The 23,021-nt window shown below is 38.8% G+C and overlaps 1 protein-coding gene across 1 annotated transcript; it reads right to left on the reverse strand.

Annotated features, from left to right (window-relative positions):
• Positions 1–10,890: 10,890 nt before the first annotated feature.
• LOC135108207 (general transcription factor II-I repeat domain-containing protein 2A-like) lies at positions 10,891–22,246 on the reverse strand. Its single transcript, XM_064018983.1, has 3 exons — positions 22,226–22,246; positions 20,758–20,924; positions 10,891–11,689 (listed from the first exon to the last, which is right to left on the reverse strand). The coding sequence occupies exons 1-3, from the start codon at positions 22,244–22,246 to the stop codon at positions 10,891–10,893; spliced, it is 987 nt and encodes a 328-aa protein (XP_063875053.1).
• Positions 22,247–23,021: the final 775 nt, after the last annotated feature.

Below are 23,021 nucleotides of genomic sequence, written 5' to 3' on the forward strand. Positions count from 1 at the left end.
ATAAGTGGACGGCGAGGAAGTTAAGGGATTGGTGGAGTTAATAGTGGGTGATAATATTTTGTATAGTCGGCAGTGAGAGGACAGAGATTTGGAGCTCCATTTTGTTGTGCTATCCGCATTTAAAGAGGCACATGTGGAAGTAGCAGGTTGCGGCCAGGTGTTTGGCCGTTTTGTACTTGGATTGATTTGGGAACAGTTGAGGCGGTTTTGGTGGCCGCATTGGTCAGGCCTTATTACCTCTTGTCTGGGTCCCCTCTCCCTCGTGTTATGGCCGATATTGTTTCCCTTACTTGGGGATGATGAGAGATGTTACTAGTCTGATCCCTCATTCATTTGGGGGTTGTGATGCTGTACTTTCCATAGCTGCGGGATGAAATGTGACTTATGTTGTGATTATGTACTTGCCATAGCTGCGGGATGAAATGTGACTTATATACAGCTCTATGCAGGAGTAAATCTTTACACCAATGTAGCTGATGAGATCGTAGGTCTTGGGTGAGAGACAAAGATAGATCTTGTGGGAGGAATTGTAGGAGGAAACGGCATTTGAGTATGAAAGGCCAAGTTGGGGTCCGGTTGTTTCTTGTTGTTATGATGAATGTTAATGTTATTGTACCACCCCTTGTTTTTTAATTTGAGTGGACCTCTTTTTTTAATGTGACGTAAATTGTTCTGACAACGTAGAGCGAGTAGTCATGCGCAGATCCTTGAATTAATTGTCTGTGCTATAACTTTGCATATAACTTACGATTTTTTTTTCTTTTCTGTGGGGGGAGGGCGCGTGATGAGCAAATATTAAAGGGCAAAGGAGGAGAAAGAGACGTATAGGAAGATGATGAGTAGAAGAGAGAGAGAGAGAGAGAGAGAGAGAGAGAGAGAGAGAGAGAGAGAGAGAGAGAGAGAGAGAGAGAGAGAGAGAGAGAGAGAGGGGCGCCAAAGTTACTATAAGACGCCAGAGTTACTATATAAGTAAATCTAAAGTTAACCTTCCACACTTAATTTACCTAACCCTCACTTTTTTTTTTTTTTTTCAGAGAGAGATTTTATATTCCAGCAGTGTGTAGGGGAGGGGATGCTCTGCACTACTGTGTAATTTGTTTTGATCCAGCTCCCCAGATAAAGCCTCTAGAATTTCTACATAAGCGTTTTGTTTTTGGGTTGCTTGTTCTTGTTGTATCTGTAGTACTTTGTTTTGTTAAATGGTAATGGGATTCGTGGATGTGTTGAGAGCTTTGGACACAGAGGATATAGATATTTACTGCTATACAATAACAGCCTACTCCTTCCCCTGGTTTTACCGTTTCTGGGTGGTATTGGCCGGTCTTCTGGGAGGCTGTAAATGATGCTGTTCAGCAGGAGATAATATTCTGTGAGCGTGAGTGGTTTTATCTCGAGAGGGTGGTTGCTCATAGAATATTATTATCTTTATAGTTGTTTGTCCTTCTCATAGCTGTACCTACTAGAATACGGTTTGCGATTTTTTCCCTTAGCACTGGAGAAAGTTAAATGATTGAACTCAAGTAACTCAAGTAAACATCAAGTTTTGCATGGGACAAAAAAAAAAAAAAATGTGTGTGTGTATGTCTGTGTTTATTATTAATTTCTCCATGTTCGGGTTAAGACGGAGCGACCTCATTTGTTTAATCAATACAAGACCAAAACGTCTTTGTATAGGTGATTTTGAACCCTGCATTAAGCTCACATAGGTCACTAAGGGAGGCTGAACTTGGATGGAAAAAAATAATTATATATATATATATATATATATATATATATATATATATATATATATATATATATATATATATATATATATATATATATATATATATATATATATATATATATATATATATATATATATATATATATATATATATATATATATATATATATATATATATATATATATATATATATATATATATATATATATATATATATATATATATATATATATATATATATATATATATATATATATATATATATATATATATATATAAGGGTATAAATGGGCAGGAGATTTTCTCTCAAGCATATTTCATTAAAAGTCATGGCAAGCTCTGCATTTATTATTTTCTTCAAGGTATTTTCTCTATACCTTAGCAGTGTCTTATATTCTTTTTCAAGACTGCTTATAGTTTGGCCGTAGCTAACCATGGATGCTAGATCCGGATTTCGGGTCCCTTGATCCTTCTTCAGTAGATGGTGGTTGTTCTCTCTGCGGTGTTGGTGGTGAGAATGATATATATATATTTTTTAAAGGGGGGATAAAGAAAAGAGAAAGTGGGTGGGAAGAAAAGGGGTGAAAGAAAGTAAAAGAAAATAAGGTTGTCTGCTTTCTGCACGCCTTATATGCAGCCCGCACAGGATCAGAACGAGCTACGCACTATGGGCGGAGCCGCTGATAGGCTGCTTTATCGCGTGGCTCAGTGAGGTTGCCACTTCGTTTTTCTTTTTTTATTTCTTCATGCTTGGTAGGGCTTGAAGGTTTTCTGACTGAGTGTTTAACTTCGGATTATTTTCTTTTATGTGGAGGGCTTCTAAGATGCTTAGGCGTCGTCCATCGTTGCATCCATCGATTATTTCTGTGCTTTCTTCTAGGGTTTTTCTTGTAACAGCGATGGCATGTTCTTTCATTAGATGTTTTTTAAGGGGCGCCTGCTGCTAAGTGCATTGTTAACCGTCGAGAGAGTTTTGTAGTAGTCATGCCGATGTAAGATGATGGTAGGATTTCGCAGTTTCCTATCAATGCGGTGTCCTCAGAGGAAAGAAACAATCAAGAAGAAAAGAGAAAAAGAAAAAGATGCCAACACATATGCTAATGCAGCAAAATATACAACCACCACTATTCCAGCAAGCTTCCCAGATAAAATAGACAAGAACACTTACATGAAGATATACACGTGTATGCTACACGCACACTTCATGAATATCACCGACCCGGGTAGTTATGAAAAGGAGCTAAATTCAATACTCTCAGCAAATAGTCTACCTAACATCACAATTCCAAGAACTCCCAATTCAAAGTTACTAATTCAAATCTTGACAGAGGAAGAGGAGGGGAAAGACTATGCCGAAGAAGAAACAACAACCAAAACTCCAACAAATACAAAGAGTACATTTACAACCACAAGTGTTCCGGCCCCAACTGAAAAAAAACAACAATCAGAAATAAAGTCCAAGGTAAAGGCATCAAGCTCAGCCTCTATACTTCTGAAAACACAGTTTGGCCAGAATATACAACTGCTGTAGAACTTACAAAAGGCTTGAGGGATGGGAAGTACAAAAATACATACAATGATCAATCCATAGAAGAATCAGAACTGGTACACCTAATAGAAACAAACGGGATTAGACAGTTGTGCTGGTGCACAGCAGAAGACAGCTTACTTAGAAAGATTCGATCTGGTCAGATAACAGAAAAGACACCACCCTCTAAAGAAGTTAGAAGACAAAGAAAACACTCTAAATAAGACTTATATAAAATAAAGAAGGATCGCTCCATAGCACAAATCTTCATTATGGCTTTAAGAAACATCAAAATTATACAGCATAACGTCCTACACTGGTTAAACAGGAACAACAGATTATCTAATATATACAGAGAAATAGACCCTCACATAATCTTACTTAATAGTCACTGTGTTACGGATATGAACACTATTAAAATTGCAGGATACAATGTACATAAAAAGGACCAATTAAGAAATACATGTGATGGAACAGCAATTGCAGTTAAGAAAACTATCCAATATAAACTACATGATGGTAGAAATACCATCTCCGATCTCTTAGCGGTTGAAATAAACACCTCCACTGGTAAAATTATAATAGCAACACTCTACCAACCTCCAACACGTGATTTTATACCAACCCCCAGATTTCACCCAACTCCTTAGACGAAACATCCCAGTGTACATGCTAGCGGATCTCAATGCTAATCATCCTCTACTTGGGTACCAAAGTACAAACACTAAGGGAAGACAAATACATAGAATGATACAAAGTGGAATGATTGCGCACATCGGACCGGATTTCCCCACCTTTTACTCCCACAGAAGAGGTACTACCCCAGATATAATACTAACCAACAACAGAACTTACCACAACACGTATGCTATCCAGAGACCACTAACAACAAGTGATCACATTCCAATAATCTTTGAAATTTCTATAACCCCAATCTTAATTCCATCCACTCCAAGACATAATTATAGAGGAGTTGACTGGGTGAAGTTCAAGGACACAATTGTGAGGAAATTTCACGCAGACAATTTGAACAACCAAGAAATTGAACATATAGATAATGCTGTTGATAACTGGCACAGCACTGTAGAAGCAGCAGCAGCAGACCATATTCCAAAAGTTTGCTACAAACCTTTGCCTGCCCCTAAATTTAGTGAACAAACGAAACTAATTATGGCAATATTTTCAGCACTCACTGCGCAAGCACAAGCTCATGGATGGACCCAACAAGAATACAGACAATATAAAAACTTATAGGAATCTCTTATAGCAGAAAGCAGTGGTAATTGGTTAGATGTTATCAAAAGTACTGCACAGAAATATAAGAACCCAAAAATATTCTGGAACAAAATTAAGGTTTTAACAGGCAGTAATGAATCAGAACCTCATTATGTATATAATAGCAATAACGACAAAGTCTACACCATAGAAGAAAAAGAAGAAGTACACAGGCAACATTGGCTGGGAATATTCAATGAAGAAGATGAAGATGAGGAGGAGGAGGATTCTGAGGAGAGAAGAATAATATTCAACTACCTACAAACGAACATCCATAGAACAACACCGTATGATTGCAGTGACCTAAGCAGACCCGGAACTCAACTTTTAGATAATAAAGTCTCAGAAAATGACGTTCAAAACATCATATCTAAATTAAAAAGCACAAGCCCTGGAACAAGTGGTATCAATAAAACAATTCTCAAAGAACTACCAGAAATAGCTATAAAAAGGCTAACTCATATTTATAACAGCTCCATATCTGCAGGGTATTTCCCGGACAAATGGAAAAACGCGATAGTTAGACTCATCCCTAAAGAAGGGAAGTCACCACACCATGTTACAAACTATAGACCCATCTCACTTTTAGAGGTTCCGGGGAAAATATTAGAAAGGATTATAAATGATAGACTATAAAATTACCTGGAGTTCAACAATATATATATATATATATATATATATATATATATATATATATATATATATATATATATATATATATATATATATATATATATATATATATATATATATATATATATATATATTGTTGAACTCCAGGTAATTTTTTAGTCTATCATTTATAATCCTTTCTAATATTTTCCCCGGAACCTCTAAAAGTGAGATGGGTCTATAGTTTGTAACATGGTGTGGTGACTTCCCTTCTTTAGGGATGAGTCTAACTATCGCGTTTTTCCATTTGTCCGGGAAATACCCTGCAGATATGGAGCTGTTATAAATATGAGTTAGCCTTTTTATAGCTATTTCTGGTAGTTCTTTGAGAATTGTTTTATTGATACCACTTGTTCCAGGGCTTGTGCTTTTTAATTTAGATATGATGTTTTGAACGTCATTTTCTGAGACTTTATTATCTGTTCGAAATCCGTATTGGTTGCTATTATATATATATATATATATATATATATATATATATATATATATATATATATATATATATATATATATATATATATATATATATATATATATATATATATATATATATATATAATAGCAACCAATACGGATTTCGAGCAAACAGAGGCACAACACACGCACTAGCTATAGTAACAGAACAAATTTCACAATATAAGGTGGATGGGGGACAGTGTCAGGTAGTTCTCAGGGATGTCACAAAAGCATTTGATAAGGTATGGCACGTGGGATTAAAATACAAAATACTACAACTAAATTTACCACAGAGCATTGAAAGAATAATGTGCAATTTCCTTGACGACAGAACTGCAGCACTAAAAATTTCAAATTTTTTTGGCCCTCTCTTTGACCTCAAATGTGGAGTCCCACAAGGCAGCGTGTTATCTCCTACACTCTATACTATCTATACTAAGGATATTACTAACTCACATCGAAACATAAACGTTATGTATGCTGATGATATCACTCAAGTTGTGGGATACCAGGGGAAATCAAAAAATATGATGAACATCCAAACTGTGAGGGAAATAAACAACATTAATAAATTTGAAAAAAAATTATGGAAAATAAAAACCAACATTAATAAGTTCACTCCACTTCACCTAAACGTTAAAACTCCGATCCCACTAAATATAAATGAAGATCTCATAGAATTCAAAACTACAGAAAAATGCTTGGAACTAAATGTAACTTCTATAGGATATTACAAACACATCGAGGACAGATGTCATAAAGCATCTGCTGCCTTAAAAAAAACTGCAACGTTTATACAAAATGCCTGAAAAGATAAAGATACACCTGGTTAAATCATTAATTCTGCCAGTACTAGACTACCCACCGATACCTCTGCATGCAATGAGTTCTACACAGTTAGCTAAACTACAAAAAGTGCAAAATAGAGCTTTAGGATTCGCAACAAACCCTTCCCTTACACTAGATCTACCGTTCAAATACACGAACAAACAAACATTTCCGCTTTAAACATTAGAATCCATGAAAGAACTCAATCAATTTGGAGAAGATTAGAAGGTCTTAACAATCCTATATTTATTAAATTAAAGGAAAACCTAGATAATACAACTCGCTACCACAGAGACTACCCCAGTAGCCTAAGAGCATGTGAAAAAGAACCAACACCAATATTCTAATCTATCGTACCTAACACGCTAATACAGAAACTATACTTACCATATTTACCTGAATCCACTCCTACGGATAATTTGAACAAGAGCATCGTAGTCCCCGCCCTCTGCTCCACGCCCTGAGTTGCCGGGTCAGTCGAGTTGTCATACGCGGTAGTGAGGAACAGGGTGACTCCCCGCGGACAACTTTCCTACCCGGCAAGGGGTGGAGAACACCAATGATGTTTACTGACAGCTAGCAGTGGAGAGAGGTGGGAGTTGGTGCCTACCCTGAGTTGCGGCACTTACGTGCTGCTCAGGAACTAAGTGTTGCAAGATGTTAAGATAGAGGGAAGTCCAGCAGAAACCAACCTAGCGGGATCATTGGGGGACGTGCGTGGCTGGAGGTCGAGAAGAGGAGACCAAGCTCTTATTCTCAGGACACCATCTGTAAAAGAAAGAGAAATTTAGTGTGTATGCCTTTTACGAAAGTAGAGTAATGTATGGGGAATGAATGAACACGTGTTAATATATACATTGTGTATATATTATTAGTAAGTGTGATATGTATACACTTTATACATAAAGTTAAACTTATCAAGACAAAGAAATTAAATCAAAATTGTAAGCAGTCTTGAAGTTAGGGAGTGGTGATGGCTAGATGAGTTTTGCTATATAAAAAAAAAAGCAACCTTTAAAGTAGGGTGATTATACCTACACAAAGAAAAACATTAGTGCTACGGATACAATATTAAAACCAAAAATAGCATTGAGGTCTGCCCATAATCTTTTTCTCTTATATTTTCCTTCATTTTCTACCTATTTTTCTTCTATCTGTCCAAACCCTTTACCCTTCACTATCTTTCTATACCAAATAAAGAAAGAACATCCTCATTCTCACCACCAACACCGCAGAGAGAACAACCACCAGCTACTGAAGAAGAGTCAAGGGACCCGAAATCCGGATCTAGCATCCATGGTTAGCTACGGCCAAACCATAAGCAGTCTTGAAAAAGAATATAAGACACTGCTAAGGTATAGAGAAAATACCTTGAAGAAAATAATAAATGCAGAGTTTGCCACCACTTTTAATGATATATATATATATATATATATATATATATATATATATATATATATATATATATATATATATATATATATATATATATATATATATATATATATATATATATATATATATATTTATTTATTTTTTTTTTTTATGTAGGAAGGGCACTGGCCAAGGGCAACAAAAATCTAATAAAAAAATGCCCACTGAAATGCCAGTCCCATAAAAGGGTCAAAGCAGTGGTCAAAAATTGATGGATAAGTGTCTTAAAACCTCCGTCTTGAAGGAATTCAAGTCATAGGAAGGTGGAAATACAGAAGCAGGCAGAGAGTTCCAGAGTTTACCAGAGAAAGGGATGAATGATTGAGAATACTGGTTAACTCTTGCGTTAGAGAGGTGGACAGAATAGGGGTGAGAGAAAGAAGAAAGTCTTGTGCAGCGAGGCCGCGGAAGGAGGGGAGGCATGCAGTTAGCAAGATCAGAAGAGCAGTTGGCATGAAAATAGCGGTAGAAGACAGCTAGATATGCAACATTGCGGCGGTGAGAGAGAGGCTGAAGACAGTCAGTTAGAGGAGAGGAGTTGATGAGACGAAAAGCTTTTGATTCCACCCTGTCTAAAAGAGCAGTATGAGTGGAAACCCCCCAGACATGTGAAGCATACTCCATACATGGACGGATAAGGCCCTTGTACAGAGTTAGCAGCTGGGGGGGTGAGAAAAACTGGCGGAGACGTCTCAGAACACCTAATTTCATAGAAGCTGTTTTAGCTAAAGATGAGATGTGAAGTTTCCAGTTCAGATTATAAGTAAAGGACAGACCGAGGATGTTCAGTGTAGAAGAGGGGGACAGTTGAGTGTCATTGAAGAAGAGGGGATAGTTGTCTGGAAGGTTCTGTCGAGTTGATAGATGGAGGAATTGAGTTTTTGAGGCATTGAACAATACCAAGTTTGCTCTGCCCCAATCAGAAATTTTAGAAAGATCAGAAGTCAGGCGTTCTGTGGCTTCCCTGCGTGATATGTTTACCTCCTAAAGGGTTGGACGTCTATGAAAAGACGTGGAAAAGTGCAGGGTGGTATCATCAGCGTAGGAGTGGATAGGACAAGAAGTTTGGTTTAGAAGATCATTAATGAATAATAAGAAGAGAGTGGGTGACAGGACAGAACCCTGAGGAACACCACTATTAATAGATTTAGGAGAAGAACAGTGACCGTCTACCACAGCAGCAATAGAACGGTCAGAAAGGAAACTTGAGATGAAGTTACAGAGAGAAGGATAGAAACCGTAGGAGGGTAGTTTGGAAATTAAAGCTTTGTGCCAGACTCTATCAAAGGCTTTTGAGATGTCCAAGGCAACAGCAAAAGTTTCACCAAAGTCTCTAAAAGAGGATGATCAAGACTTAGTAAGGAAAGCCAGAAGATCACCAGTAGAGCGGCCTTGACGGAACCCATACTGGCGATCAGATAGAAGGTTGTGAAGTGATAGATGTTTAAGAATCTTCCTGTTGAGGATAGATTCAAAAACTTTAGATAAGCAGGAAATTAAAGCAATAGGACGGTAGTTTGAGGGATTATAGCGGTCACCCTTTTTAGGAACAGGTTGAAGGTAGGCAAACTTCCAGCAAGAAGGAAAGGTAGATGTTGACAGACAGAGCTGAAAGAGTTTGACTAGGCAAGGTGCAAGCACGGAGGCACAGTTTCGGAGAACAATAGGAGAGACTCCATCAGGTCCATAAGCCTTCCGAGGGTTTAGGCTAGCGAGGGCATGGAAAACATCATTGCGAAGAATTTTGATACGTGGCATGAAGTAGTCAGAGGTTGGAGGAGAGGGAGGAACAAGCCCAGAATCATCCTGATTCCAGCAAGAAGGAAAGGTAGATGTTGACAGACAGAGCTGAAAGAGTTTGACTAGGCAAGGTGCAAGCACGGAGGCACAGTTTCGGAGAACAATAGGAGAGACTCCATCAGGTCCATAAGCCTTCCGAGGGTTTAGGCTAGCGAGGGCATGGAAAACATCATTGCGAAGAATTTTGATACGTGGCATGAAGTAGTCAGAGGTTGGAGGAGAGGGAGGAACAAGCCCAGAATCATCCAAGGTAGAGTTTTTAGCAAAGGTTTGAGCAAAGAGTTCAGCTTTAGAAATAGATGTGATAGCAGTGGTGCCATCTGGTTGAAGTAGAGGAGGGAAAGAAGAAGAAGCAAAGTTATTGGAGATATTTTTTGGCTAGATGCCAGAAATCACGAGGGGAGTTAGATCTTGAAAGGTTTTGACATTTTCTGTTAATGAAGGAGTTTTTGGCTAGTTGGAGAACAGACTTGGCATGGTTCCGGGCAGAAATATAAAGTGCATGAGATTCTGGTGATGGAAGGCTTAAGTACCTTTTGTGGGCCACCTCTCTATCATGTATAGCACGAGAACAAGCTGTGTTAAACCAAGGTTTAGAAGATTTAGGACGAGAAAAAGAGTGAGGAATGTACGCCTCCATGCCAGACACTATCACCTCTGTTATGCGCTCAGCACACAAAGACAGGTCTCTGACACGGAAGCAGTAGTCATTCCAAGGAAAATCAGCAAAATACCTCCTCAGGTCCCCCCAACTAGCAGAGGCAAAACGCCAAAGGCACCTTCGCTTAGGGCAGGGGTGTCAAACTCATTTATCCCAAGGGGCCAGATTTCACCTTCACATTCAATGTGCGGGCCAGATAATCACGTATGACCATAATAATATTAATAATGATAATAATAATAATAATAATAATAATAATAATAATAATAATAATAATAATAACAATAATAATAATAATAATAATAATAATAGGTAATTATATAATAATAATAATAATAATAATAATAATAATAATAATAATAATAATAATAATAATAATAGGTAATATTATAATAATAATAATAATAATAATAATAATAATAATAATAATAATATATTCTACCTTCACTCGCGTTTGCACACACGTAACCAAAAGATAAACCAGTAAAGAAAAGGAAGCATCATTTACTTTAATTCCTGGTCGTGCTGCTCCCAGAAACTTGGCACCTCTTGGTCTGTACAAGTTCGTCTATGTTTGGCGCCAGAGACTGAGCAATGGCTACATTCAGTGTTGAGTTGAGGTGTTCATTAGTGAGCCGAGACCTGAGTCCAGACTTGTTCAAGTTCATCAGTGAGAAGAGTTGCTCACAGACATAGGTACTACCGAACATTGACATAATCTTTGATGCCAAACATTTGATTCGAGGATATCTTGGCCCAACATATTGATAGAATGTACCAATATCAACACTTGAGAACTTTTCCTTCAACGCAGAATCGCACTGAAGATCAATTAGTTCTAACTGAATATCCTCTGGTGTCTCATCAGGATTTGCAGCGAAAGGATTTCGAAAGATCGAGAAATCACTCTCAAGGTTCTTTAAGTCTGCAAATCTTTCTCCAAATTCGTTCAGTAACTTGGAAATCATGTTGCAGTACTTTTCTCTGCTGATAATTCCACGAAACTCAGGTGTGCTTTGCAATGATTTCAGTGTAGGAAAGTGTGCAGCATTATTCGCTGCTAGTTGACGTTCAAAAAGTTTGAGCTTCACCTCAAAAGCACGAATGGACTCATGCATGTCTGTCACCAATTTATTGCGACCTTGCAGCAAATTGAGCAAATTCAAGTGTTCTGTCATATCTACCATGAAGGCTAAATCTTGAAGCCAATCATAGTCTTTCAGTTCCTGGACATTTCTTCCTTTGTTATGCATGAAACTTTGTATTTCACTTCTTAATTCATAAAAGCGCTTCAGCACAATTCCCCGGCTTAACCAACGAACATCAGTGTGATAAGGCAGACCGTGAGAGTGAGTTTCCTCCAATAGGCAGTTGAACTGTCTGTGGTTCAGACCTCGCGCTCGTATAAAGTTTACTGCCTTGACAACAACATCCATAACGTGATCCATCTTTAATATTTTACTGCAAAGCACTTCCCTGTGAATTATGCAATGAACACTGTGAATTTGATGGTCTGAATTCAGGGTGAGTAGTTTTTCCTTTAACTTTGCTGTCACGCCAGCCTTTCTACCAACCATTTGAGATGCTCCATCTGTTGTCAGACTCACAGTTTTCTTCCAGTCAACACCTATCCTATCAAGTGCACCAGTCAAACTCACAAATATATCATCCCCTGTTGTTGTTCCTTTCATTGGTACTAATTCCACAAATTCTTCAGTTACCTGCATATTTTCATCAACACCACGTATGAACACTGCTAGTTGAGCTATGTCAGTAATGTCTGTACTTTCATCGATTGCTACAGAAAATGCTACAAATTTAGCAACTTTTTCTTTGAGCTGACTATTAAGATTTTCTGACAGTTCATTTACTCTTTCTGCAACTGTATTTCTTGAAAGGCTTATGTTTGCAAATGATCTACGTTTTTCAGGGCAAATATCTTCTGCGGCCATCATCATGCATTTCTTTATAAAGTCCCCTTCTGAAAATGGTTTCGATGACACAGCTATTTCCCGTGCAATCCTATAACTTGCCCGTACTGCAGTGTCACTGGCTTCATGAACACGCTGATACACTGACTGCTGCCTTTTGAGAGACTGTTCTAGCGTCTTTACTTTTTCTTCACGAAGTTTTCCACTATACACATCATACTTTGAAGCATGAGTGCTTGTGTAATGTCGCCGAATGTTATATTCTTTTGACACCGCTATAATTTGGTTGCAAATCAAACAAGTTGGTTTTCCATTCACTTCAGCAAAAAAGTAAGATATTTTCCACTTTTCCTGCATCACACGATGTTCTTCAGTAACTGTTCGCTTCTTGGAAATCATGATGAGATGATATGCAGTAAGAGTCACACCAAAATCTGACGCTGTGACGCTCTCGTAGGACAAAGCATGACTGAAGTCAAAGGCCGATTCTCGGTGAGACGGAGGAATGACGAGTTATGGTCACGTCTAATACATGTATATTACGGAGCAGGGCCCGTACGACTACGTGTATTCTCGTCACCTATAGTCACTGGCTTTGGAACGCAGTCGACGAGACGAAATGGTCACATGATTTACGTAAAAATATATGAGAATAATTCATTCACTACAAAACACGATAGAAAACTTGAAGCAGATGGTAAAGTTCCTGCTGGTGACATTGTGTTTGCAATCACTTACTTTAATTAAGAAAAATACTTTTAACAATAACACACACACACACACACACACACACAGAGAGAGAGAGAGAGAGAGAGAATGTTGGCGGGTGGCGGCGAGCCGGACACACACACACACACACACACACACACACACACACTTGACGAGGTTGGGAGTTACTATACCACAGAGGAACATCACCGCCCAAAAAATATAATAGTATCTTTATATCTTTATATAATGACTTTAAAATGCAAAGGGCTGGCTGGCTTAATCATTCCTGTAAAAAGACCAACTGTAAGACTGAAATATGAGACGTGCCGCGGGCCGCACATAGTAGTGTGGCGGGCCGCATGCGGCCCGCGGGCCGCGTGTTTGACACCCCTGGCTTAGGGTGATCCTGAGGAGGGATTGGAGTGATAGGACAAGATAAAGATATGAGATTGTGATCGGAGGAGCCCAACGGAGAAGAAAGAGTGACAGCATAAGCAGAAGGATTAGAGATCAGGAAAAGGTCAAGAATGTTGGGCGTATCTCCAAGACGGTCAGGAATACGAGTAGGGTGCTGCACCAATTGCTCTAGGTCATGGAGGATAGCAAAGTTGTAGGCTAGTTCACCAGGATGGTCAGTGAAGGTAGAGGAAAGCCAAAGCTGGTGGTGAACATTGAAGTGTCCAAGAATGGAGATCTCTGCAAAAGGGAAGAGGGTCAGAATGTGCTCCACTTTGGAAGTTAAGTAGCCAAAGAATTTATTATAGTCAGAGGAGTTAGGAGAGAGGTATACAGCACAGATAAATTTAGTATGAGAATGACTCTGTAGTCGTAGCCAGATGGTGGAAAACTCGGAAGATTCAAGAGCGTGGGCACGAGAGCAGGTTAAGTCATTGCGCACATAAACGCAGCATCCAGCTTTGGATCGAAAATGAGGATAGAGAAAGTAGGAGGGAACAGAAAAGGGGCTACTGTCAGTTGCCTCAGACACCTGAGTTTCAGTGAGGAAAAGAAGATGAGGTTTAGAAGAGGAGAGGTGGTGTTCTACAGATTGAAAATTAGATCTTAGACCGCGAATGTTGCAGAAGTTAATGAAGAAAAAGTTGAGGGGGGTGTCAAGACACTTAGGATCGTCGACGGAAAGGCAGTCCGACCTGGGGACATTTATGGTCCCCTTCCCAGATGGGGACTCCGAGGCTGGTGTAGGAGTCGCCATGATTTTAAAATTTTTGAGTGAAGGGTGTGGGTGTTATTAGGTGCTTGTAGTTTTGCGTGGAGGAAAAGAGTTGTCTTTAGAGGGCAGGCTGTGACTGCCCCCTTGTGTTGTGAGACACAAAGGGAAACGTTCAGTGAGGTCACAGCTGGGTTTAATGATAAGTTCACAGCAACCCCTGAATAGTGCTTTAGACCTCACTGGGAGTAATTATCTTTTCGGCAGGTGTCTATATATATATATATATATATATATATATATATATATATATATATATATATATATATATATATATATATATATATATATATATATATATATATATATATATATATATATATATATATATATATATATATATATATATATATATATATATATATATATATATATATATATATATATATATATATATATATATATATATATATATATATATATATATATATATATATATATATATATATATATATATATATATATATATATATATATATATATATATATATATATATATATATATATATATATATATATATATATATATATATATATATATATATATATATATATATATATATATATATCCCATTTCATATAAAATGACTTATTTGTCCTCATGCTCAAAGAAAAAAATAGAATCTACTTATTTTTATTATGTTAATTAATTACATATTTAGTAAGCAAGGAGCGGCACTATTGTTACCAAACGTTGAGAGCACTATAACTGAATTAACTAAGCAAAGTGAAATTCAAGAACAAGAACATTATCTCATATATGTCTATTCCACCTAACGAATCCCCTTCTTTTTTTAGTTTTTTCAATTTTCTATGGCAGGACAATGACAAAGAATATTCAGTGGTCAATAACCAGCTGTATCATGAGGAACCCATTGTCCGTGTGTTAAACTGGCAAACAGCGACGCGGCATGCTCGGCAAAACACTCGGGATACCGTATCGCCCGTTTTGGCTTCCGTCCTGGGGCCCACAGTTTCTAGCAGCCTCTTCCCTGCTAAGACGAGAAACCTACATGGTGCTGTCCTAAACGTGCGTAATCTCCTTAATACTATTCCACAGTATTATTTCTTTCTGATTTCCCTACTCCTCTTCCTTATATAGCAACTTCTGACAGTATTTGTACAGTTCTTTATATTTTCTGTACTATTTTTCATCGAATAATTGTTAGGATTCTTATCACCTGATAATCGCAACGTATTACCAATTAAGAACACTGCGCCCGATGAAGTGTTGTACTTGTTGACTGACACTGGCAACAAATCTATTTTATGTTTGGGAATCACTATACGTATTAAAACATTCCTAACGTAAATTATGTTGCATAATGCATTTTCCAGGTGGTTACCTTCCTTTTCCCACCTGCCGTGATGTACTGGAAGCAACCGAGGGATGGTGGCAAACAATGGTTTGGGGATAACATCCGCCTAATGGAAGCTGTTGCACGCGTTTTTAACTTTACTTTTAGGTACAAGGAACCACCGCCAGGTGAGTATCAGCGTGTGAATTTTGGTGTTCCTTTGAGAACTTAAAAATTAAACTCCAAACTTTCCACTGGAGAAAGTTAAATAAATGAACTCTTTGTGGCACAAGTAAACATCGTTTTCCATGGCACAACAAAAGTGTGTGTGTGTGTGTGTGTGTGTGTGTGTGTGTGTGTGTGTGTGTGTGTAATATAATGATAATAATAATAATAATAATAATAATAATAATAATAATAAACGGTTTATTCTTTAGGCAGTCAACAAACTGAAAATGTACATTGGGGGTGGGGAAATATTTGACATTAATCCTAAAGGTAAGTCAAATCTAGAAAGGACTATTGATTGATGGCTCGCACCATGGTGGGAATCGCACTGAGTCTGTACCGGTCCGTACGCGGCGCCTTTAGGGGCGTTATCTTGTTGTGGTGTCTGGTGGCACGGGTCGGGCGAGGCGCGTCAGGCGGCAGCATGTTTCTGAGACGTGGATGATTCAGAAGTCCCCTACCAAACTTCTCCAGAGCCTCACGGTACCTGGTGGATAGTCTGGACAGCCTCAGGGTGTTCAGGGCTTCTTCATAGGTGGTGTATGCAGGGCCAAGGATGACCCTGCACGCCCTTTTCTGCACACTCTCCAACTGTAGCTGTTGAGTTTGTGTGAGGGAGGAGGACCACGCTGGGGAGGCGTACATGAGTTTGGGGAGGATGAAAGTAAGATACACCCCCTTTAACTCATCTGTCGGCGTCCCCAGCGACCTGAGTCTGCGCAGCATGTACAGTCTGTAGGTAGCTGATCTTATGGTGTGTGTGTGTGTGTGTGTGTGTGTGTGTGTGTGTGTGTGTGTGTTTATGTGTGTGTGTGTGTGTGTGTGTGTGTGTGTGTGTGTGTGTGTGTGTGTGTGTGTGTGTGTGTGTGTGTGTGTGTGTGTGTGTGTGTTAGCTGTCCAGGTCGGACTTCCTTCTTGAAACGTATTGTTGTCACCCCCACCAAATAAGAAAAAAAAGTAAATAAATAATAAAATAGAATAAAATAAATAAAAAAAATAATTAATTAATTAAATTAAAGACGTAAGAATAAATAAGAATGAAACAAGAGTGAAGAAATTAAGAAATAAATAAGGCAGTAGAAAGAATAAATGAGGGAAGAAGATGATAAACACGAAAGCAGGTCCCATAATTACAAGATGCTTTCACTACCCTGATAGAAGAGAGACGAGGCGTGGCCACCGAGGAGAACAACAAAATGCGGTGAGTCATCACAAGACTAACAGAGCCGGAGATTAGCATCAGATTACAAGAAGAGATACTCTGGAGGTTATCATAAAATTAGTATATGAGGGAAACAGAGGTAACCGGAAGCAAAGGACATGAAGAAGACGGACAGCCGGCACAACATAGGAAACGCCGCCTCCTTAATCCTGATTAGAAGATGCGATTACCAAAGTTATTCGAGAATTAACCTTATTAGTAGTTAAGGGAAAATAAACTGCATGATCGAGGTATGGGAAGATGGATATAGTTACTTGAAGATGGACTTTATTGAAAGTATAGGAAAAATTAACCGTAGGATCGAAGTACGGGAAAATAGATATAGTTACTCGAAAGTTAACCTTATTGAAAGTTATAGGAAATTAAATCGTATGATCGAAGTATTGGAAAATAAATCTTTTATCAATGGAAACCTTATCGGGGCGAAAGGTCGCTCTAACATCACGTGTATATTATGAAGTGCAGGAGAAAGGAATAGACAGAAGGAGACAGAGAGACAAAGTAGACATAGCTGTCAGATCAGAAAGGGTCAAGTTAGGCAAGCCGCTTTTCACAATACCAGTAAGTAGAGCCAGGCAGTTATAATGCAATCAGAGTAAAATGTTGGTGTTATATATTGATAGAGGGGGATTGGGTATATGTAGGATGTGCTTCCTTACTGAATACTAGTGGCAAGGTCTGTGTAGGATGTATTTTATCATTGAGTGTTAATTGCGTGAAGTGATTTGAATCGAAAGTGTAATATGAAGCGTTCCGAGATATTTGATGGAATTTGCGTGAAGAGAGACTAATCCAATTTCCGTAGTTTTTCGGTATTGTCGGAAGTCGTATATGATCGTCTGAGTACAAATATATGTAAATAGTACAAATAAAAAAAAAATGCATTCTCTTGAACCCACAAAGGCTAGGCTTAGAGATTAGGGACGCATCAAGATAGTGCAGCATAGAAGCACGACAATACTGGTGCACTTTTCCACATTTACTGGTTGCGTATCTCAGTTGAAATTCGACCGGTCAATAACATTGAAGATAGTGAAAACATTGATTGAATTCACGCATATGCAGCGGACAAAGCTACTGCGCTTGCCCAAGGAGGATTTATCTGGGAGCATCATAACAACACCAATTACGGATGAAGGAGGCATTGATGGTGACGAACGATTTGAAAGCACTCATCGGTGAAGATATATAGGTGAGAAGAGCCATTTCCTCACCAGATAACTAAACTAATAAGATGATGGGTCAGTTACAAGAGCAGATTGATAAACAATCTGACATCATTGAAAGACAGCAACGATTTCTAGAAACCTTAGATCGAAGGGAGAGGGAACCAACTTGGTGATAATTGGAGTTCCCAACGAAGGTGAGGGGTTGGAAGGTGCCACGACAGAACAAAATAAATTAAAGAAGATCTGGCCAAAGGTAGGAGCTGATGGCAAAGTGAAGGGACACCGGAGAATAGGTACCCGTGGTGATAACGACAGGCGACAACCAATTCTCGTGACACTTACAGGCAAGACTACAAGAGCCTAAGTGTTGGAGAAGACAAAGCAGCTGAAGGAAGCCTGAAGCAAGTTCCAAATAATACATGCGAAAAAGGATATTCATCCCAACACCCGCAAGGAATGAAAGACACTTCACGACGCCGAAAAGCGTCAGGAGAGGGCGGAGAATGCTGGAAGCCAGCCAGGCGAAGACGGTCCCCAAGGAATTTTATCAGGTATATAGGACGGAGAATAAGGATACTATAGGTCCATTAAAGGCAGCAGATGGGGAGCTGGTTAGTTCTGAGGAGATTAGTAAACTTCTGGATGACTATTTTTTAACTGTCTTCACCCAGGAAAACATGCAGGATATGCCAGATATGAACAGGTGTTTAGAGCAGATGAGAATGAGAAGCTGACAGATATTACCTTAACTAGGGAGATAGTGAAACAGGAGATAGATAGGCTAAAAAAGTTCAAGACACCAGGACCAGATGAAATATATCCCAGAGTACTTAAGGAATGCAAAGAGATTATTAGTGAGGCGTTAGTTTCTGTCTTTAGGATATCACTGGAGTCGGGTGAGGTACCAGTAATGTGGAGGCAGGCTAATGTAATACAAGTCTTTAAGAAAGGAAATAAAACTTTAGCGTCTATTTATAGACCTGTCAGCTTAACTTCAGTTGTAGGTAAAATGTTAGAGTCAATAATAGCAAGGAACATTAGGGAACATTTAGACAAACATAACTTGATAAATCAGTCACAACATGGCCTCACGAAGGAGAAGTCTTGCCTGACAAACTTGTTAAGTTTTTACAGTAAAGTGTACGAGACAGTAGATAATGGTGATAGTTATGATATCTTATATCTGGACTTTAGTAAAGCATTTGACAAGGTTTGACATCAAAGGCTCCTGAGAAAGGTTAGGGGACACGGGATAGATGGGAAGGTGTTAGGCTGGAAAGGGTCATGACTTAGTGACAGGCGACAAAGAGTTGTAATAAACGGCTGGAAATCCGAATGGGGTCATGTAATAAGTGTGGTGCCACAGGGATCAGTATTAGGGCCATTGTTATTTATAATATATATCAATGACTTGGATAATGGAATTAGTAGTGATGTTAGTAAATTTGCGGATGACACAAAGATAGGTAGATTAATTAGGTCAGAATCGGATGCCATCGCCTTGCAGGTAGATTTAGATAGAATGAATGAATGCACGAATAGATGGCAAATGCAATTTAATATCAATAAATGCAAAGTACTTAGCGTAGGTAGAGGAAACCCACACAATAGGTACACATTAAACAACCAAACTCTGGTAGGTACAGGGTACGAGAAAGATTTAGGAGTTATAGTTAGCTCTGAACTCCGTCGGGGAAACAATGCATAGAAGCCAGAAACAGGGCAAATAGGGTACTAGGATTAAATTTTAGGAGTGTTAAAAGTAGAAGGCCGGAAGTAATATTAAAGTTATACTTGGCGCTGGTCAGACTAGTAGTTATCTAGACTACGCTGTGCAGTTCTGGTCCCCACATTACAGGAAAGATATAGGTCTATTAGAATCAGTATAGAGGAGAATAACTAAAAGGATACAGGGGATGAGGAGTATTCCTTACGAGGCGAGGTTGAAGCTGTTAAATTTACATTCTTCAGAGAGACGTAGGTTAAGAGGGGACCTGATAGAAGTCTTTAAGTGGTATAAGGGTTATAACAAGGGGGATATAGGCAAAATTCTTAGGATCAGCAACCAGGGTAAAACAAGAAATAACGGGAAGAATTTAGATTTAGGAAGGAGATAGGAAAAAATTGGTTCTCAAATGGAGTGGTAGATGAGTGGAACGGACTCAGTAATCATGTTGTTAGTGCTAGGACACTAGAGAGCTTTACAAGGTGGATTTTTTTGCAAAGATTTGGGCGAACAGTTCAGCTTTAAAGGTAGATGAGATGGCAATAAATTAGGGAAAGATGAAGAGGTAAAATTATTGGAGTTGCTTGGCTAGGCTATGGCTAGGTGCCATAAATCACGAGGGGAGTTACATTTCGAAAGATTCTTACACTTTATATTAATTAAAAAGTTTTGGCTAGTTGAGTAAGAGACTTGGCATGATTCCGGGGAGAAAAATAAAGAGTATGAGATTCAGATGATGGAAGGCTCATGTATTTATTTTTTTTTTTTTGTGGACCACTTCTTTATCATGTATATCACGAGAACAAGCTGCGTTAAACCAAGATTTAGAAAGTTTAGGGCGAGAGAAAGAATGAGGAATGTACGCCTCCATGCCAAACACTCTCACCTGTGTAATGCGCTCAGCTGTACACATAGACGGGTCCCTGACACGGAAGCTGTAGTCATTCCAAGGAAAATCAGCATAATACCGTTTCAGGTCCTCCCAATTAGTAGAGGCAAAATGCCAGAAGTACCTCAGCTTTGGAGGATCCTGAGGAGGGATTAGCGCATTAGGACAAGATACAGCATACGAGATTGTGATCGGAGGTGCCCAACGAAGAAGATAAGGCGACAGCAAAAGCAGAAAAATTAGAGAGGTCAAGGTCAAGAATATTAGGTGTATTTCTCTCTCTCTCTCTCTCTCTCTCTCTCTCTCTCTCTCTCTCTCTCTCTCTCTCTCTCTCTCTCTCTCTCTCTCTCTCTCTCTCTCTCTCTCTGTGTGTGTGTGTGTGTGTGTGTGTGTGTGTGTGTGTGTGTGTGTGTGTGTGTGTGTGTGTGTGTATATATATATATATATATATATATATATATATATATATATATATATATATATATATATATATATATATATATATATATATATATATATATATATAGTTCGAAAACGGAAGCAATATTTCCCTTAAGAAATAATGTAAATCCAATGAATCGGTTCGAGATAATCAGAAATGTTAATAAAATACATTTCATAGAGAGTAGCTATAGTTTTACATACATAAAACAATGAGAAATATATATAAATGACTAATGAAATAGATAAATGAATGTTTAACATCAATTTTATCTTGATTGAAGATTCTCGTTGGCGTATGGAACTCATCGTTGATGCGGACGTACATCATAGCGAGATCGGACACGCGTATGCCACTTTCGTGCTTGGCTATGAGTTCTTTATTGAATTCTATCGTGTTTCTCGCCTTCTTTATCAAAGGGCTGGCACTCTGAACTTTCTTTGGCCATATCGTGGCTTATTTAACAGTTCCACTCAGTAAACAAACACAAAAAGTAATGGAATATTACGTAAGGCAGCAGGGACAAGACTTTCCATCTCCTTCGAAATGATTCGCAGCGCATTCTCTATAAAAAAAAAAAAAATGAGATAGACAGGGTAGCTAGATCCAGAACCCGCCAAATGCTCGAGGACGCTATTGAACAGGACTCTCGATCTGCCACCTGGTACGCAACTGCAACGACAAAAACGAGGACTGAGCTCACAGCAGGCCTTCCCACAAGACTTCAAGTTGACCTCACAAGACTCAGGCTGGGATAGAGAGGAATCCATCTTGGACATTGACTCAGAACCTTCTCATACCTCCTGAGCCTTCAACCTACTACCTCCCTCACTGTCCCGCAACAACAAATTTAATAAGAAACAATATCAACCTGACATACGGAACTAACTGAGAGAAAGAAGCTAAGGTAGTGGGGAGCGTCGACCCTCCTGAACTCAAAAACACGATATACACATAGTAGCCCCAATGTTAAACCTTTTAATAGTTCGCGTACACTAACGGGCTCCCCAGAGCAGTCCATCCCTCCCACATAGGGAGGCATACAACCAACTATGACGAGCCTCAACATCCAATAAAAAGCTTTGAAAATCCTGCCCAGCCTGAGAACAGCAGCGCTGCTGAACAATAACTTTGCTTCTTTTTCTTTCCCTCCTTTATTTCAGCCAGATGGCACTACTGCTATCACATCTATTTCTGAAGCTGAACTCTTCGCTCATACTTTTGATAAAAATTATACCTTGGACGATTCTGGGCTTGTTCCTCCCTCTCCTCCACCCTCTGACTACTTCATGCCACCTATTAAAATTCTTCGCAATGATGTTTTCCATGCCCTCGGTGGCCTAAACCCTCGGAAGGCTTATGGACCTGATGGGGTCCCTCCTATTGTTCTTCGAAACTGTGCCTCCGTGCTTGCACCTTGCCTAGTCAAACTCTTTCAGCTCTGTCTGTCAACATCTACTTTCCTTCTTGCTGGAAGTTTGCCTACATTCAGCCTGTTCCTAAAAAGGCTGACCGTTCTAATCCCTCAAACTACCGTCCTATTTCTTTAATTTCCTGCCTATCTAAAGTTTTTTTCATCTATCCTCAATAGGAAGATTCTTAAACATCTATCACTTCACAACCTTCTATCTAATCGCCGGTATGGGTTCCGTCAAGGCCGCTCCACTGGTGATCTTCTGGCGTTCCTTACTAAGTCTTGGTCATCCTCTTTTAGAGATTTTGGTGAAACTTTTGATGTTGCCTTGGATATATAAAAAGCTTTTGATAGAGTCTGGCACAAAGCTTTGATTTCCAAA

This window comes from Scylla paramamosain, chromosome 16 (genome assembly GCF_035594125.1).
Source record: "Scylla paramamosain isolate STU-SP2022 chromosome 16, ASM3559412v1, whole genome shotgun sequence".
NCBI lineage: Eukaryota > Metazoa > Arthropoda > Malacostraca > Decapoda > Portunidae > Scylla > Scylla paramamosain.